The sequence below is a fragment of the Acinonyx jubatus genome, chromosome D3, assembly GCF_027475565.1.
Source record: "Acinonyx jubatus isolate Ajub_Pintada_27869175 chromosome D3, VMU_Ajub_asm_v1.0, whole genome shotgun sequence".
NCBI classification, from domain to species: domain Eukaryota; kingdom Metazoa; phylum Chordata; class Mammalia; order Carnivora; family Felidae; genus Acinonyx; species Acinonyx jubatus.
Genome location: NC_069392.1, coordinates 6,490,900 through 6,507,142, shown reverse-complemented (window position 1 = coordinate 6,507,142; position 16,243 = coordinate 6,490,900). Strand labels below are relative to the sequence as shown.

The 16,243-nt window shown below is 40.8% G+C and overlaps 1 protein-coding gene across 10 annotated transcripts in view; it reads right to left on the bottom strand.

The window, feature by feature from the left end:
- Nucleotides 1-3,880: 3,880 nt before the first annotated feature.
- Nucleotides 3,881-16,243, bottom strand: part of MPHOSPH9 (M-phase phosphoprotein 9) — a 56,397-nt gene continuing 44,034 nt past the window's right edge. For 8 of the 10 annotated variants that reach the window (XM_027044330.2, XM_015063814.3, XM_027044331.2 and 5 more), the window contains 8 exons: nt 12,686-12,820; nt 11,633-11,808; nt 10,744-10,890; nt 9,844-9,964; nt 8,975-9,078; nt 7,988-8,235; nt 7,604-7,672; nt 3,881-4,399 (listed from right to left, as the gene is read on the bottom strand). In XM_027044330.2, coding sequence (XP_026900131.1) covers nt 4,298-4,399; nt 7,604-7,672; nt 7,988-8,235; nt 8,975-9,078; nt 9,844-9,964; nt 10,744-10,890; nt 11,633-11,808; nt 12,686-12,820 — 1,102 coding nt within the window. In that variant the 3' untranslated portion in view covers nt 3,881-4,297. Of the gene's footprint in view, nt 4,400-7,603; nt 7,673-7,987; nt 8,236-8,974; nt 9,079-9,843; nt 9,965-10,743; nt 10,891-11,632; nt 11,809-12,685; nt 12,821-16,243 lie in introns of those variants that run through there. The other 2 variants (XM_053205469.1, XM_053205470.1) reach the window with 2 other exon arrangements.

Sequence of the window (16,243 nt, the reverse complement as noted above, 5' to 3'; positions counted from 1 at the left end):
GAGTGCTTTCCTCTGAAAGGGCAAGTGCTAAAATTAAAGCAGTCCAAGACTCCGTTGAGACAAAGGGCAAAACCACCAAAGGCTGCTCATCCCCTTGGTCACTGTCAGGATTGGGGACTAGGCCAGGAAAGCCATCATTACAGAACTCTCCTTAAAATACCCATTTTATGACCTTATGACAATCCCTCTGAGACAAGAGAAGGTGGCCCATCGAACACCAAACTCTCACCTTCCCTCCACCACGATGTGCCTTTGAGACCCGCTGAGGAAGATTTTAGGGGCACACGCAGATCTCCAGTGAGGCCCTTTGCCCATCAGCCACTCAGAACTGAGCACCTGCATACCATTGTGACCTTGCCATGATTACAGCCAAACCCATAAACTCAGAGGCCTTACTACCATCAAAAAGCAGACCCCATGGTTACCCGGCAGAAGTAAACACACTAACATCGCAAGACAGTTCATGTCCACAACTATTTATTGAGTGCCCATATGCAAGAATGAAGACAGGATGGCCGCCGGCTCTCCCGGAGCGTACAATTCCACCACTCCAGTACTTGCCTGGCTTTAAAACCAGCGGCAAGAAGCACTTGTCTTTGCCCAACCATCAGCAGCACTGGAGGAAGCAAGTGTTTCACATTATATTGGTCACTGTTACAGTGCAATTGTGGATAAATATCTTTGAAGGTTGTAGTCACAGCAATGACATGGTGTATCATGTCCAGCAAATGCAAATTTATGGCTTGATTCCCCCTGTTTGAGAGGCATCTATTGAAATAAAACACACATAAGAAGGAGAAAGCTTCATAACACAGGTCCTAAGAATACTGGTGTAGTTTATTATCAAACTGCCACAGAACTCTTGGCAACAATAATTTCCTGCAAAGTTTGTGCAATATAACTGGTTGAATCAGACCTGTAAACCTCATGACCATAGGCCACACACGCTCACTCATGGCTGGTAAGTAGGATTTACCTGTATGATTCTTAAAGGGCTCTAGGTACACACTTAGTTTTTAAAGCTTCTTAAAGACTCGCAGCACAAGTGGCACTTTAAAATTTAGTGAAAACCGCTTTTGAGATAAAAATTAAAATGACAAAAATGTCTAATTTTACTACAGATGTTAAGTGCAGGATTCAAATTTAAATAGCATTCGGCAAAGCACCTGGCTTTTTAGAGTTAAAAAGGGGAACATGTTTCGGTCGTTTATCGAACTCTAAAATCGTAACCTTCATGTGGATCTTCTAGTGGCAGGCACTTCTTCATGCTTCACAGGCCATCACCTAATTTACATGTCTAATTACAGAACATTCCAAGGAGCAATTATTTTGGTTACATTGCCAACACTTTTTTTTTTAAGAAAAATCGCCTATATCAGATAACCCCCAAGTCACCTATTTAAGATGCTTCTGAACTTATACTCAATAGGTTACCAGCTTTGTCACTTAAAAACAAACAAAAAAAAAGAACCTTATACCAGAAGATCAAATTCCAAGTTTTTTTTTTTTTTTTCCCCCAAAAAGGTGGAGAGAACACCTTAGACCACCTAACAAATATCAACCAACCCAAGGTAATTTTTAAGTCAACTGCTGGGGACACAAACTACTTTTCTATTTAAAAAGTGCTAAATCACTACTTCAAATTGAAAGACCTTTTAAACTAGGAATGAATCTGAAATGTACTTTTACTGAAAACTGACTAAGCACCAGGTACTTTACCTAATCTTCTTTAAATTGTTAGGAAGTTTCTTATCACTTCATCTTATCTTCCGCTGCCGCTGGGCAGGCAGGCCTGAGCCTGGTGGTGACCCAGGTCTACCTGGCTCTCCTGTCCCTTCCGTCCCAGCACGGTGCCCTCCCAGCACGGCCACAGCCACGTTAGCTACCTCTGTTGAGTCAGCTGAATACCTAATGTGCCTCGGGGCTCTGGAAAGGAAAGGTAGGGGGCAGACCCAAGTGAAAGAGAGAACTCTGTATGCGTCTAAAAAGGCACTCCCACTCGGGTTCTTACTACACTGCAGCTTAGCCCCTGCAGGAACAAAGTGGCTCACCTCCCAGGAACAACAGCTGCTTTCTAAGATTGCCATCTTTGGGGTTCAATTGTTTTTGAGTGTTCCTGTGGGTAAAAAAAAGGGAAAGATGGCTGAAAGGATTTTCCTTGGTTCTCTTCACAGCTATGAAGAAGAAAAAGATTTTTTTTAATTTTTAAATAAGTGACTGATACTTCCAATCTATTATACATTTCAAGAATAAAAGCGTACAGGTTCTGAGAGTGAGCACAGAAGAGATTTTGAAGGTATTTCATATCTTTCTTGGAATAAGCCAACAGAGACTAAGATAACTCCTTCACAAGATAAAACCGTAATCTCTTCTGAAATGGCAATTTCCTATTCTTAAAAAGGTAGTAGACTTTACTTATGATAAAAGTAGGGAACAATGAATATCCTAATTTTCAAGTTAGTTTTTAATATCACGTATAGAACACAAAGGGAATACCATCAGTAAAGTCAATCCCTTAACTGGATTTTGACACAGCTGTACTGGAGCTTGATTAAAATTAACTTTTTCTTTACTACAACTAGGAAACTTAAAAAAAAAAAAAAAAGGCTAGAAAAAAAATACCACAAATAAAGGCACTTATTCCGTTGATGAATAATTGTGACTAGTTCGAGGTGTTCAACTGGTGGCAGGAGCTGGGATCTAAGGTTCGATTCACGGATAGGAGTAAGAGGGGCATCGATCAGCCGGCCCCTCCCTGCGGAGACCCCCTCGCTCCCTGCGGAGACGCCCTCCAAGCTGAGAAGGGTGCTCGGCTGGGGCATCAGGCCTGGAGCTCAGCCAGGTAAGCTTTGGTGAAGGGTGCTCAAAGACAGTTTGAGAACCCAGCTCAAAGGCATACGTAGATCCTGGTGGAGTAATGGTTGGCTTGGCTCATAACTATAATATCTATAAGCTTTGTTAAGAGGTTACATAAGAAGAAAAGACTCAAAAGAACACCAAACTTTAAAACCTGAGCATTGTTAATGGGAATCAATTTGGACAGTTTAGAATGAATCTATTTATCAACACATACACAATATGTGGGCACTGGATTCTGACTGGCCACCCAAACCAGACCAGCAGTCAGAACACACACTCACTAGTGCCGATCAGAGCACAGCCTCCTGCCCACGTGCCACCGCCAAGAGCCAAGAGGGACTGCCAAGGCGGTGAGCTGGAGTCCTCCAGCAAGGCCAGAAGAAAGGTCCAAGGCTCCAGCTACACACGTTCCCCATCCATGAATTAGGAGGGTGGGCTGCCCTGATCTAAACCTGGCGCCCTTACAGCACCTACTATGGGAGTAATTTGTGGCTGGAGTCGGGCGGGGCGGGGGGGGGGGGGGGGGAGGGGGAGACGGGTTAAAAATGTCTGTGTGAGGGCTCTGACAACTGAAGCCATGTGCACTGAGAAGCACGGCCGCTCTGACGATCCAGTGGGGCGGCGGCCTGTATTTCATCAAAGTTTTATCCATCGATTTATTGTCACAAGTGGGTCACAGATTCAGAATCATGGGCAGAAAGCTACAGCTCTCCAGTTGTTTAACGTTTTCTGAAAAGCACTACATATATGACTAAAGAATTAGAGTATTACAGCTCTCATTTTTCTTTCCTTACAAATAATAAAGTTCAAGGGAAACAAAATGAGTTGTTCATAGTTTTCAAAGCTTTCCGATATTCCATCATTTCCAGTATTTCCACTATTACTATTCTAACATTCACTCTAAGACATGTTCCTAATAGGAATTGCATTAGCAATTTTTTTTTTTTTTTAATCTCAACACAACTAAAATCCAGGGAATGCTGCATTTTTCTTTTGCTTTTTGCATTCAGCATGTCTATCATTATGGAAGCTGTTCTTAAGCATTTATTAAAAAAAAAAAAAGAATCATATTCACAATGTAGAACAAGTATATAAAATTAGTGTGCAAAGTTCATTGTAAAAGGATAACACTATTTGTTTAGAAACAAGCTGCCTCCACTGTTTACATTTCCTTACTATTGATATAAACTGGAGACTTACACTATTTAAAAATAAGACTTTTTAAATAGTAAAATATACAAGAGATTCCTGAGCATAACAAAAATATCTTGAAAATATGTGGCCATTTGAAGTATAAAATAGCAAGTGTAAAGAATAGCATGATTGTAAAACTACTATTTGAAGGCTTATAAACAGTACAAAATAGTTCGCCTTTTCTGAGTGCATAATTATACATTAGTGCAAACAAAAATGTCTCAAAATTTAATGGCTACAAATCTCAGAGATTTGCAGAGGTGCGCAAAACATGAAATTTCTTTAATGTCATTCGAACTGAACCCAGTTCTCGATTAATCCTTTCCAAACGATCTTCCAAGGCTTCCTAAGGGAAAATAACAGGAAACGTTTAATTAGAATTCTACATCAAGTTCACTGGTTCTATAATTACCACCAAATTGACCTTTCTTTTCACAAAAGAACTAGTGTAAACATTAAATTTACAGAATTATTATATTTTTTATGCACATCATCTGATTTCTTTAAACTAACAACATGAATCAACGTTTCAACCACTCAAAACAACTGCTGCACCTTAACATATCCTCAGTACATGTGCCGCTTTGAGTACGTGGAAACCCCAGCAAGGGCAGTGCGGCTCACTGGAAAGAGGCAATTCCCTGACTCCAGAGCTGCGAACAGAACAAGAGGAACCGAGGAGGTTCTTCATACATTTCACCAGAAGAAATGGACACGTTGAACTGGTGCCTTATCTCACGTATACATATATCGAACAACTGTTTTCTGACAAGAATTTCTAAGGTAAAAAGGAAGGAAAATGATGGAGGAGTTTGCTTCCCAAGAAGCAAGAGCTCTCACAACGAAGCAATGTAACAACTTCTTTCTTTTCTCTTCTCTCTCTCTTTCTTGAGAGAGAGAGAGAGAGAGAATGACCACAAGTGGGGGAGAAGAGCAGAAGGAGAGAGGCAGGCTCCATGCCTAGCGCAGAGCCTGACATGAGGCTCGATCCCACAACCCTGGAATCATGACCTGAGCCAAAATCAAAAGTTGGACGCTCAACCAACTGAGCCACCCAGGTGCCTCACAACTGCTATTTTTAAATAAGCAGTACCAGTGTTAAGTAAATAGTGCCTGGAATATATATTTATCATTTTAGATACTTTATTCAGTATTAACTCCAATGGTATCTGTAATAAAACTTAAAAATTCCTCTTTAACAACTTTAATTATTGAAAGATCACACATTCATGATAAAGTATTTAGAAGACAGATGAGTAAAAATAACCATTGTTCCTCTTTCCTTTTTTTTCCCTGCAGATATGCACATCATTTTTAAGAAGAAAAACAAAAACAAATTCTCTACTTAAAAACATTTTTCGGGGCGCCTGGGTGGCTCAGTCGGTTAAGCGTCCGACTTCAGCTCAGGTCACGATCTTGCAGTCCGTGAGTTCGAGCCCCACGTCGGGCTCTGGGCTGATGGCTCAGAGCCTGGAGCCTGCTTCCGATTCTGTGTCTCCCTCTCTCTCTGCCCCTCCCCCGTTCATGCTCTGTCTCTGTCTCAAAAATAAATAAACTTAAAAAAAAAAAAAAAAGCTGCTGAGGATTCAACTCAGTTTAAAAAAAAACACATTTTTCAATTGAACTTGTTATGAAATATCTTTCTATGATATCCTTTTAAATCAATGTGCAATATTCCATTAGATTTAACCAAGAATCTTTTAGTAGAAATTCAGGTTGCTTCTAATTTTGGATATCATAAATAATGCTGCAATAAATATTCTTTTTTTTTTAAATATTTGGAGGGGTTTTTTTAGGGGGGAAGCAGAGAGAGAGAAGGAGTCAGAGGATCCGAAACAGGTTCTGTGTTACTGACAGCAGACAGCCCAATGCATGGGTTGAACTCACAAACTGCAAGATCATGACCTGATCCAAAGTCGGACACCACCGACTGAGCCACCCAGGCACTCCTGCAATAAATACTCTTAAAAAAATACTTCTTTACAAACACCTGGAAGTATTGCCTTCTTTACAAACACCTGGAAGTATTCCCAGAAATAAAAATGCTATGTCCAAAGAAATCCAAAATTCTAAAGCTTTGGACCTAGGTAAAATTGTACTCCAGAAAGTTTGTGATAATTTCTACTTCCACCTGCCGTGTATGAGAATATGATTTTCCCCATCCTGGGTACTGGGCTTTATTTTTTCCCCCATTTTTCTTTAAACACCTGTCAATGTAATCGTTTTTTTTAAAAAATAATGCTTTGGGGGCACTTGGGTGGCTCAGTCGATTGAATGTCCAACCTCGGCTCAGGTCATGATCTAATGGTTTGTGGGTTTGAGTGCTGCTTCAGGCTCGCTGATGTCAATGCGGAGCCCACGTAAGATCCTCTGTCCCACCCCCTTCGGCCCCTCCTCCCCCTCACCCCCCGCCATCTCTCTCAAAAGTAAATAAAACACTTTTTAAAAATAATGCTTTTGTTCAAATGTGTACTGTTTTTTACTCATTGGTCAGGCTGAATATTTTTCATCTTTTTTCTGCCCAATTTTACCTTTTCCACTTATGAATCCTATATAAGCATGCTCAGCCCCTTTTTGCTGTCACTGGTCTCCTTACTGGACAGAAACAGCTTTGACATGTATGAACAGAAACTACTGCCTTTTAAGTTATTTTAAGAGCTTATGTTCATTACATAAAAATATGTTAAACAAATGTTTTAGATAAATTTAGCATCAGAGTACCTGTAAGTTTTCCTTCTTCCTTCCCAAAGAGGAGGAAGGGTTTCCTGTGTTGAGTCTTATCAATTATTGAGTAAAGAAAGACTTTCAGAACAACAAAAATAATAAAAAAGACTCAAAGTCTTAAAGAGAAGTTAGGGAAATAGGTCCTAGAAAAAGACCTCTGTTGTTTTCTTAGCGTTTTGTTCCTTCTGGTATCACAGATCAACCTGAAAATGAACTTCTCCTAAAGTTAAAGCACTGAAAAGCCAAAACATGCAGCTATGTAAGAGACCTATCCCTATCGTTATGGTTAAAACATTACAAACAGAGCCGATTTTAAATGTCCCGTGGTTTCGTGCATTTTAATTTTCTCTGAAAAGCAATGAAAAGAAACGCACACGAGTTGCTTCGCCTGCACCCTCCTGCCCGATGGTGGGATCACATCTCTCTAACCTCCACCGCTCATCCAGCTGCAAAGTGCAACTGGTTTTTACGTGTTTACTAAACGGAAAGGGGTTCAGAAATAAATTAGATTGGGGAGGAAGAAACAAACACCAAAAGGGACATTTAATGTGAGAGTATTAACTTAATGCACCATCTTTTAAAAGACAAACTGCAGAGTGGCATGAAGGCATGAACATCTTTTTCATGAAGTACAAAGGTAAAATCACTTTTTATTCCCGAAAGCTGGCCTGCAGTTCTAAAATGCACTATAATCACCACTTTTCTAAGAGGCTAAAAGTTTTTCCTCCCCGTTGCTTCCGGATGCCTAAAACATCATCTTGGATAAATGGAGCGCTAACCGGCATCACGCTTCTAAAGCAAATTCAAGCTAAGGAAGATATTTCACCTGATTTAATCTTGTCTGCAAAGTGATTCGTCCTCCAGTAGAAGGCATTCGACTTAGCGCTGCCTCGATCTGTTAACACACACAAAAACAAATTAAGTAAAAACAGAAGAATTCTATCTAGTTCATGGCTGGGGAGTTTATAACAGAATGGACAAGACAGACTTCAGCCTAGTATTTTCTCGTCCGTCTCGCCTTCACGTAAGTCCCTCCGCCCTAATCCGCAAGGACAGCTTAGCTCCAATGCACTCCTAGCACAGCGCTGGCGTGCAGCCACAGTAACTTCCTGGGATGGTCTGACTCAAGTAACTCCCTTCTGACCATCCCTCGGACATAAGCATTTGAGTTCAGAGAAAGATTTTGTTTTTAAGTTTTGTTTGTTTTTACCTGGTCTTTTTCTTTTGTAAGTTCATCAAAAAACCGTTCCGTTTCAGCTAGGGTCCTAATTTTTGCTGTATACTCAAAATCATTACCATGTGGTGCTACTGACGTGGGCTTACACTGTTCATAGCTAACTGATTTATTCTTCTCCCAGGCTGATCTCACAGACGCTTTCTTCACTCCGTTTGGCAACAGTTCGGGAGAAGAGCTATGATTAACATGGATGTCGGTGGCTGTTTCTGAATATTTTTTTTCTGTCAGAGAGAAAAGAAATTTATTTCTTATCAATTTTCTTAATAGATCCGTTGCATAACTATATATGTCATCCAACTTCACTTTCTGAAAATGGCTGCCACAAACCAAAAAACATGAAAAGAGACACAATAATCAATCATATTTACTCAGTGCTTTTTCTCCAAAGAATTCTAAAAGTCTTACCCTCGATTTGGCACCCTGCACAACTTCCCTAAGTCAAGGTAGGTAAACTTTCTGTAAAGTTAAATGAACTTTAAACTTAAAGCCAAAACAAAAAACAAACAAAAAAAAACTTAAATACTAACTACACATTTAGTGGATACACAGCCACACCAACGGTGAAGAGCGAGAGTCTCATGGGCCTGCCCCAGTGACCCACATGCATTATCTTAGAACTTTATTCCAAACTTAGAAGATAAATGAGAAAAAAGGAAAAAAAAATCACCGAATACCTAAGCTGCATAGAAATTACAGAATATAAATATTCAGAAAAACTGAACAGTATGGCCCTGGTAAGGAAGCATTAACAATCCCTGTACCTCAGTTTCCCAACTTTTAAATGAGGATCACAACATTGACACACAATATGAACATCACGCATGCTTATTTTTAAAGGCCCTTGCGTGGAAAAATTATTTAAGTGCAGGACATTAGAACATTTAGAACCTTGAAAAGATACCAGAAATTCACAAAATGAAGGACTAAAACCATAACTAATAATTTTTTAGGAAAAGATACCTTCCGAGTCATCTAGAGGAAGAAACTGGAGTTGTTTTCTTGGATTGGTACGTTGTAACGCAGACACAGGAACAGTATCTAAATCATCCAAAAGTATATCAAATCTATTGAATGAAGCAAGTTACTTGTGAGAAAAAAATGTTAACTGATTTTCCCTATCTCCACTAGAAAGACGAACTGGCATCCAGTTAACTCACATATTTTTTAAAAAGAAAGCTGGTCATATGATTTTCTAAAACTGAAATTTGTATTTCTAACACAAAATTATATATTAGACACGTAAAGCATTTATCCATATGTTATCTCCTTTGATCTTTATAACAACCTTACAAAATAAACGGAGCAGGTATTATTATCCTCGTTTTACAGAAAAGGAAACTGAGGTTCAATGTGCTTAAGTAATTTCTCCAAGAGCCTGATAGAGAGCTAGGTCACCAGCTCTTACATCTGAGGAGTCAGGCTTCCCCCGGCCGCACACACTGCCGAGTACACTTCAGAAGACAATTTTTCAGGCGCCCAGGGAAACTTACCAGGACAGCCCACCTTCTTGTACAAATGGCTCAAAAATTTCCCTCTATCATAAACCTTTTCAGGAAAACAAAGAATTATCATTCTATATCCAAAAGCTGGAAGGGATTCTGAGGCGGTATTTAAATTTACTAGTAGCTAGTTTATATGGTTAAAAACTGTTTTCATGTTTTGTAGTACTTTTTTTAGTATGACATTCATTTAAGTGATTTAAAACCACAGAGTTCCCACTGATGAATGAAAAGTGAGTGATAGCTATAGGCATAAGCTGACACTTGTAAAAAAAAAAAAAAAAAAATCGAGAATATATATATTTTAATCTACTATTTTAGAGAACTTACCGAGCTGGACTGCTTTCATTTTTGCTAAGTAGATGACTGAATCCCGGGGACAAATTTTCTTTAGGGGATCGCTTTGGACTATAAGCCACAGTCACTGGTGTTAACATAATCTCTCTTTTTGCTGCAGAAGAAAATGAAGAGGAAATATTCTTTTTCTTCTATATAATACATATATCGGCAAAACAAGCTTTCTTTTTCAGGACGTTTTCTAACTTTAAATGGAATACAATTTCATTGTAAAACCTTCCAAAAGATAAATAAAAGCATACACAATAAAAATAACTCACAATCCTATATCATCTAGAGGGAACCACTGCCAACACTTTAGTACATCAGACTGTAGTTTCAGCACCCTGACTCAAAACTGGTTTTTCAGGATTTTAGAAGTCGACTGGAAATAAGATGGAAACACCAGTACACCAGTGAACATTCCTATTACACAGTTATATACAGATATCTTCAGCTGTTCTCAAAATGGAAAATTGAGAAAACAGAAATCCAATGTTTAACCTTTAAAACCACATCCATAACTGGCTAAAGAAACCTGAGGCAAATAGATGCAAAGAAGCATCTTTTTTAAGCTAGCTTAATTTGTTTGAACTAATGTTTTCATTAGACAACTGTCAACGATCTGAAAAACTGTGAAGTGGGTATTAGTTGTAAAAAAAATTTGCTGGACACACAAAATATTTTAATATACTGTGATTTCTTCAGCTCGAGTTGTAGTATCTGTGCAATCAGGCAATGTTGTTATTGAACAAGATTCTATTTTGGGATCCTGCGTTCAAAGTACTCTACTAGGTGCCAGGGAGAGCAGAAGGCAAACAGAAAACATCAGGCATGTGTGCACGGCTTGGATGCCACTCTGGAGTCCAGGAGATATATACATCTAATTCTTACTTGGAGTACTTGATTTACGAGTCGAAGGTGGTAAAGACGAGGATCTCTGCGAAGCAGAGTTAAACCTCTTCTGTCTTTGTTGGGCACATTTCTCTGGGGACCGACTTGCACTGACAGACGTTTCGGTTTGCCGAGGATTCACTAATTCTGTAACAGACAAAGGTCAAAAAATAAACAAACAAAACAAACCTAGCTTCAGTTACCTCCCTTTAACAGATGATTACACCAAGCAAGCAACTGTCATCATTTAGGTTAGAATGATTATTTGCAAATGCACGTTATAAGGATAAAAAAAATGCTGGATGAAGAAAAATGTGGGAGTTTATAACGAATTCATTCTGGCTCCGTTTACAAGTGCCATTCAAGGTGATTTTTCAAGAGAGATTATTTTTAGAAACCAGGTCACTAATTTATTTACTAGGAGATAGTGCTTTGGAGATGCAATGCTGAAGATGTTAACCGTGTGATCAGCAGGCCCGACCAAGTGAGCACTGGAGTAAGTAGGAGGAGACGCAAGTACCGTTGACCTGCACTTGCGAGAAAAACAGGCCTCCCATACTTCTCGTCCTGCTGAGAGATGCTCATTAACCAAGAAAGGGAGAGAAGAAAACGTTACATCTCACTTTATGAATACCAACGGTCTGTCTTAACGTTCTGACGTGAGACAAACCGATGTAGAAATTTCTCAAATATCTTTAAGAATGCCGCATAAATCTTTACTAATCAGAACGTAACACGTAGTCTGCTTTGTATAAAAGGTGCCTATTATGCCATGATTGTGATAAGTTATGAACCAGGGGATTTAAAGAAGGTGGTGTAACTGGGGGGCGAAGGGGAAGGTATCTATAATCTATTACCTATCTATATCAAACAAGGAAAAAATGCTTACTATTTGAGGTGTCCTCTTTCTCTGTCTGTGTGCCCCAACTTTTCAATATTTTTCCTTCATCAAGTTCTTTTAAAGCTTTCATGATTGGTGTATCTGAAATCTCTCTCTGTTTCTTTATCAATACGCTTCTTGGTGAACTTCCAAATGAAGAATCCTTTTCCGGAGGAGAATGGTACCTTAAATAATAATTACAAGACATGCAATGCTATGGACTGAATATTTGTGTCCCCTCCCCCTAAAATTCGTATGCTGAAGCCCCAATCCTCAGTGGATGGTGGGAGGAGGTGAGGCCTTGGGGAGGTGATCAGCTTTAGACGAAATCATGAGAGTGGGACCCCCCTGATGGAATCCGTGCCCTTATAAAAAGAAGCGATACAACATCTCTCTGTCTGGACACAGTCACCAAAGAAAGACCATGTAACTAGGAAGAGGAGCCTCACCAAGAACCCAACTACGCTGGCAGCACCCCAACGTCGAACTCTCAGCTTCCAGAACCGCAAGAGTTAAGTGTTTCTTGTTTTAAGCTGCCGAGTCTGCGGTGATTGGATACAGCAGCCTGAGCTAAGACAGAGCTTGTGGCGTTGTCAGGGGAATAACACGAGAGCTGACAATTACGCTCCACAATGAAAATGTATGCTTTACAATATAAATACATTACGATCGAACCTGCATGTAATAGTCCAGTGCTTCCCAATCATTTTCCCAGCCTCGCACAGGCAGGAATATCGTATTTATATGGTGCTCTGGAGTAATACGGTTGTTCGAGCTATTCAGAGCCTGAGAGGATCGACACCTTACCCAAACCGAGAGCCCATGCACAGCGCACCACTGTGTCGGGAGCACAGAGTGGGGGATGTTCTGCACAGCCTTTGATGGTCAAGAATCCTAAAAGCATTTGTTTTTCAAAGTAAACTAAAAATCAGGTCCTCAAAATTAAGGCACTGAAGCCACAAAGAGAAGGCTCTTTATATCTTCCTGAACATTTAAAAGCAATTAAAATCTCTATGAAACCGTAACAGTTCCTAAATATGACCCTTGAGAAAACTACCTTACCCGGGAACACAGGTTTCCACCAGCTGGTTATTCACTCTATTATCCTGGGTGTCCAAAGGCTGGCCAGTAAAGATGGAATACTCCGCGCCTGGTATCAGCCACTTGCGTCTGCTGACGTCGGAGGTGGCCAGCGTGCTAGGACAATGAGAAATGATCTGAGGCGTTACAGGCTCGTGCTTCAGTTCAGACTGAACACATACAGAAAACAACCTGCTTTGAAACGTCATCTACGCATTTGTACAGGAATTTAAAGACCGCATAAAGCAACCTTACGTTAGATGCGTGAACTCTGTTTCATCGTTTTCAGATCCAACTGAACTGTTATTTTAGGTTTTCTGTTACTTTGGAGTATTTCTGCATTTCAGGCAAGATTCAGGTACTCCCCTCTCTACGCAGCTCTGAACACCCCAACCGACCTCCCACCACACTTCCTATGCTTCGTACACACCCCGTAGCTCAGGCCACGGCCACGCCAGCCAGACTACCCTTCTTGTTCCTGCCAGACCGGCATAGAAACATCCTCCATCCCACAGTCCCATGCAGTAGCCACTAGTCACATACTGCTATCGAACACTTGAATTGTGGCTAGTGAGGTGAAGAACCAATTTTTAAATGCTACTTAATTTTAATGAATTTTAAAACTTTTTTTAATATTTACTTTTGAGAGAGACAGAGTACAAGCAGGGGAGGGGCAGAGAGAGGGGGAGACACAGAATCCGAAGCAGGCTCCAGGCTCCGAGCTAAGAGCAGAGAGCCCGACGCGGGGCTCGAACTCACGAACTGTGAGGTAATTTTAATTAATTTAAATTTCATAGCCACACGTGGGGACTGGCAGTAATGTACTGAGTAGTGCAGTTCTAGGCTAGTACCTGCCCCATCTTATGAAAACCCTGCCCAGCTGAGGCTCACACATCATGCATTACCTGGCCCTTCGCTAGACTCCAGAACTGGTCTCATCTTCTCCACACCTGCTTCTGACCCCGCTCTGGGCAACGTCAGTGTCCATGCAGAGGAGTGGTCCAGGACCTCTCCTAGTGACTGGACTCTGCTCCTGCTCACTCACCTCCCTCAGCACACACTCAATGGACTTTGTCATCAACAGCGAACACCCCCCACTTAAGAAATCACAACTCAAAGATTCTTCTGGCTCACACACTCAAGTATCACCAAGGCACTGTGTCCCCAAGGCCTGTGATCCTTGGCCTCACCATTTCTATGTATCACCCCTCCAGTTCCTCTCTACCTACTCTGGGACGCACACCCCCGATAACAGTTACTCACTGCCTTGCCCCCTTCCCCACTCACCTCCCATCACACCCAACTGGCAGCAGAGACCTAACCCTGGAGGACCACAGTGGCCTCACTTCTGAGCGTCTACAGTCCTACACTTGGGCTTTGCTGGAAAAAAGCCACCCATCCGTGCAGACTGGGCTATCATTACAGAATCACTATCACCATCTCAACAGACACCCGACACCGGCTGGCAACATACCTTTCTGTAATCAACGAGCTCCAATTCTCCAACAGGACTACCTTTCAGCTTCTCCACTCTCCTCAAACCTCTTACCCAACCCTGATGGTCAGGTGATAACCTCGCATCACACTTTGGCGAAGAAGAGAAACCTAGAGAAGAGAGCCGTCTTCCTCCTTCTGCTCCCTTTCACAAATTTCTTACGACTTGCCTCTATTTTCATTTCAACTCCCAGTCACTCCCTTGCTTTGGTCCTCAATTTTTAAATTAAGAAACATTCCAAACATTTTTAGAAAATTACATGGGGCACTTGGGTGGCTCAGTTGCTTAAGCATCCAACTTCAGCTCAGGTCATGATCTCACAGTCTGTGAGTTTGAGCCCAGCGTCAGGCTCTGTGCAGACAGCTCAGAGCTTGGAGTCTGCTTCAGATTCTGTGTCTCCCTCACTCTCTGCCCTTCCCCCACTCCTGCTCCATCTCTGTCTCTCAAAAATAAACATTAAAAAAAATTTTTTATTAAAAAAAAAAAATGACAAAGACCACTATGAGCACCTGTACTTGGTTTTAACAAATGTTAACATCTTACCATACGTGTTTTCAATGGAAAGACAAAATTCTATATATGTGGTTGTTTGTATTTTTTTTAATAATGTCCACTTAATGTACACATCCTTCTAATGCTGCTGCTTCTACTCAACATGTTTCAGATACCCCATGTTAACACAGACAGGTGTGTCATTTTAATCATTTGCCTGCAGAATGACTATACTGCCCATTATTGATTCTTCGTCCTGTTGTGGATGTTGAGTTTCCAACACATCACCTTTCTTTTTTTTTAATTTTTTTTTTTTAACGTTTATTTATTTTTGAGACAGAGAGAGACAGAGCATGAACGGGGGAGGGGCAGAGAGAGAGGGAGACACAGAATCCGAAACAGGCTCCAGGCTCTGAGCCGTCAGCACAGAGCCCGACGCGGGGCTTGAACTCACGAACCGCAAGATCATGACCTGAGCGAAGTCGGATGCTTAACCGACTGAGCCACCCAGGCGCCCCCGAACACATCACCTTTCAACAGTGCTACGATTAACACATGTAGGAATTCCTCTAAGGTAAATATCTAAAACCAGAAGTGTGCGATTTGGGGTGCACATATTTTCAGTCTTAGTGGATATTGCCAAATCACGCTCCAGTCAAGCTTAATGATTTTCAGTCCAACCATTACTTTGAGAGTACCTCTTTCTTCACATCTTTGCCAAACTTTGCATTGATTAGAGTTAAAGTGTGGCCTGGCTGACGGTGTGAGTGGTGTCCCATGCTTGTTTTAATTTACATTTTTTGATTACTAGTAAAATGAACATCTTTTCATTTTATCAGCCATTTATATGTCTTTTTCTACGAATCATTTGTTCATGTTCTTTTATCATTTTTCTGTTGAGGAGACTTTTTCTTTCATAGTTCTTTATATTGTGGATACGAATCCTTTATTGGTTCATGTTCACTTCAGCATGCATAGACACACAGATCATACTCATGCACCAACCGTCTGCTTATACAATCTTGATTATTTGCAATATTTCTGTTAGATTTTTAAACAGGGAAACACCACAGGGGCGCCTGGGTGGCTCAGTTGGTTGAGCGTCCGACTTCGTCTCAGGTCATGATCTCACGGTTTGCAGGTTCAAGCCCCGCGTCGGGCTTTGGGCTGACAGCTCAGAGCCTGGAGCCTGCTTCACATTCTGTGTCTCCCTCTCTCTGCCCCTCCCCCGCTCGTATGCGCACTCTCTCTCAAAAATAAATAAACATTTCAAAAAAATTTACACAGAGAAATACCACAGATACAACTCAAGTCCCCTGTATACCTCTCCAATATCATTCCTCCCCAAAGCAACCACTTACACTAAATTTGTAATGTGTAATTACATTATACTTTTACTACTTCTGTATGAACCTGTAAGAATATGTACAACTGTTCTACATGCTGAAGTCAATATAAATAGTATCCTACTTCTTCTGCAACTGGTTTTCGTTGTTCCAAATTATGTTCCTAAGATTAAATCATATTAATGATCAACTTCAGTGGTTGGCAAA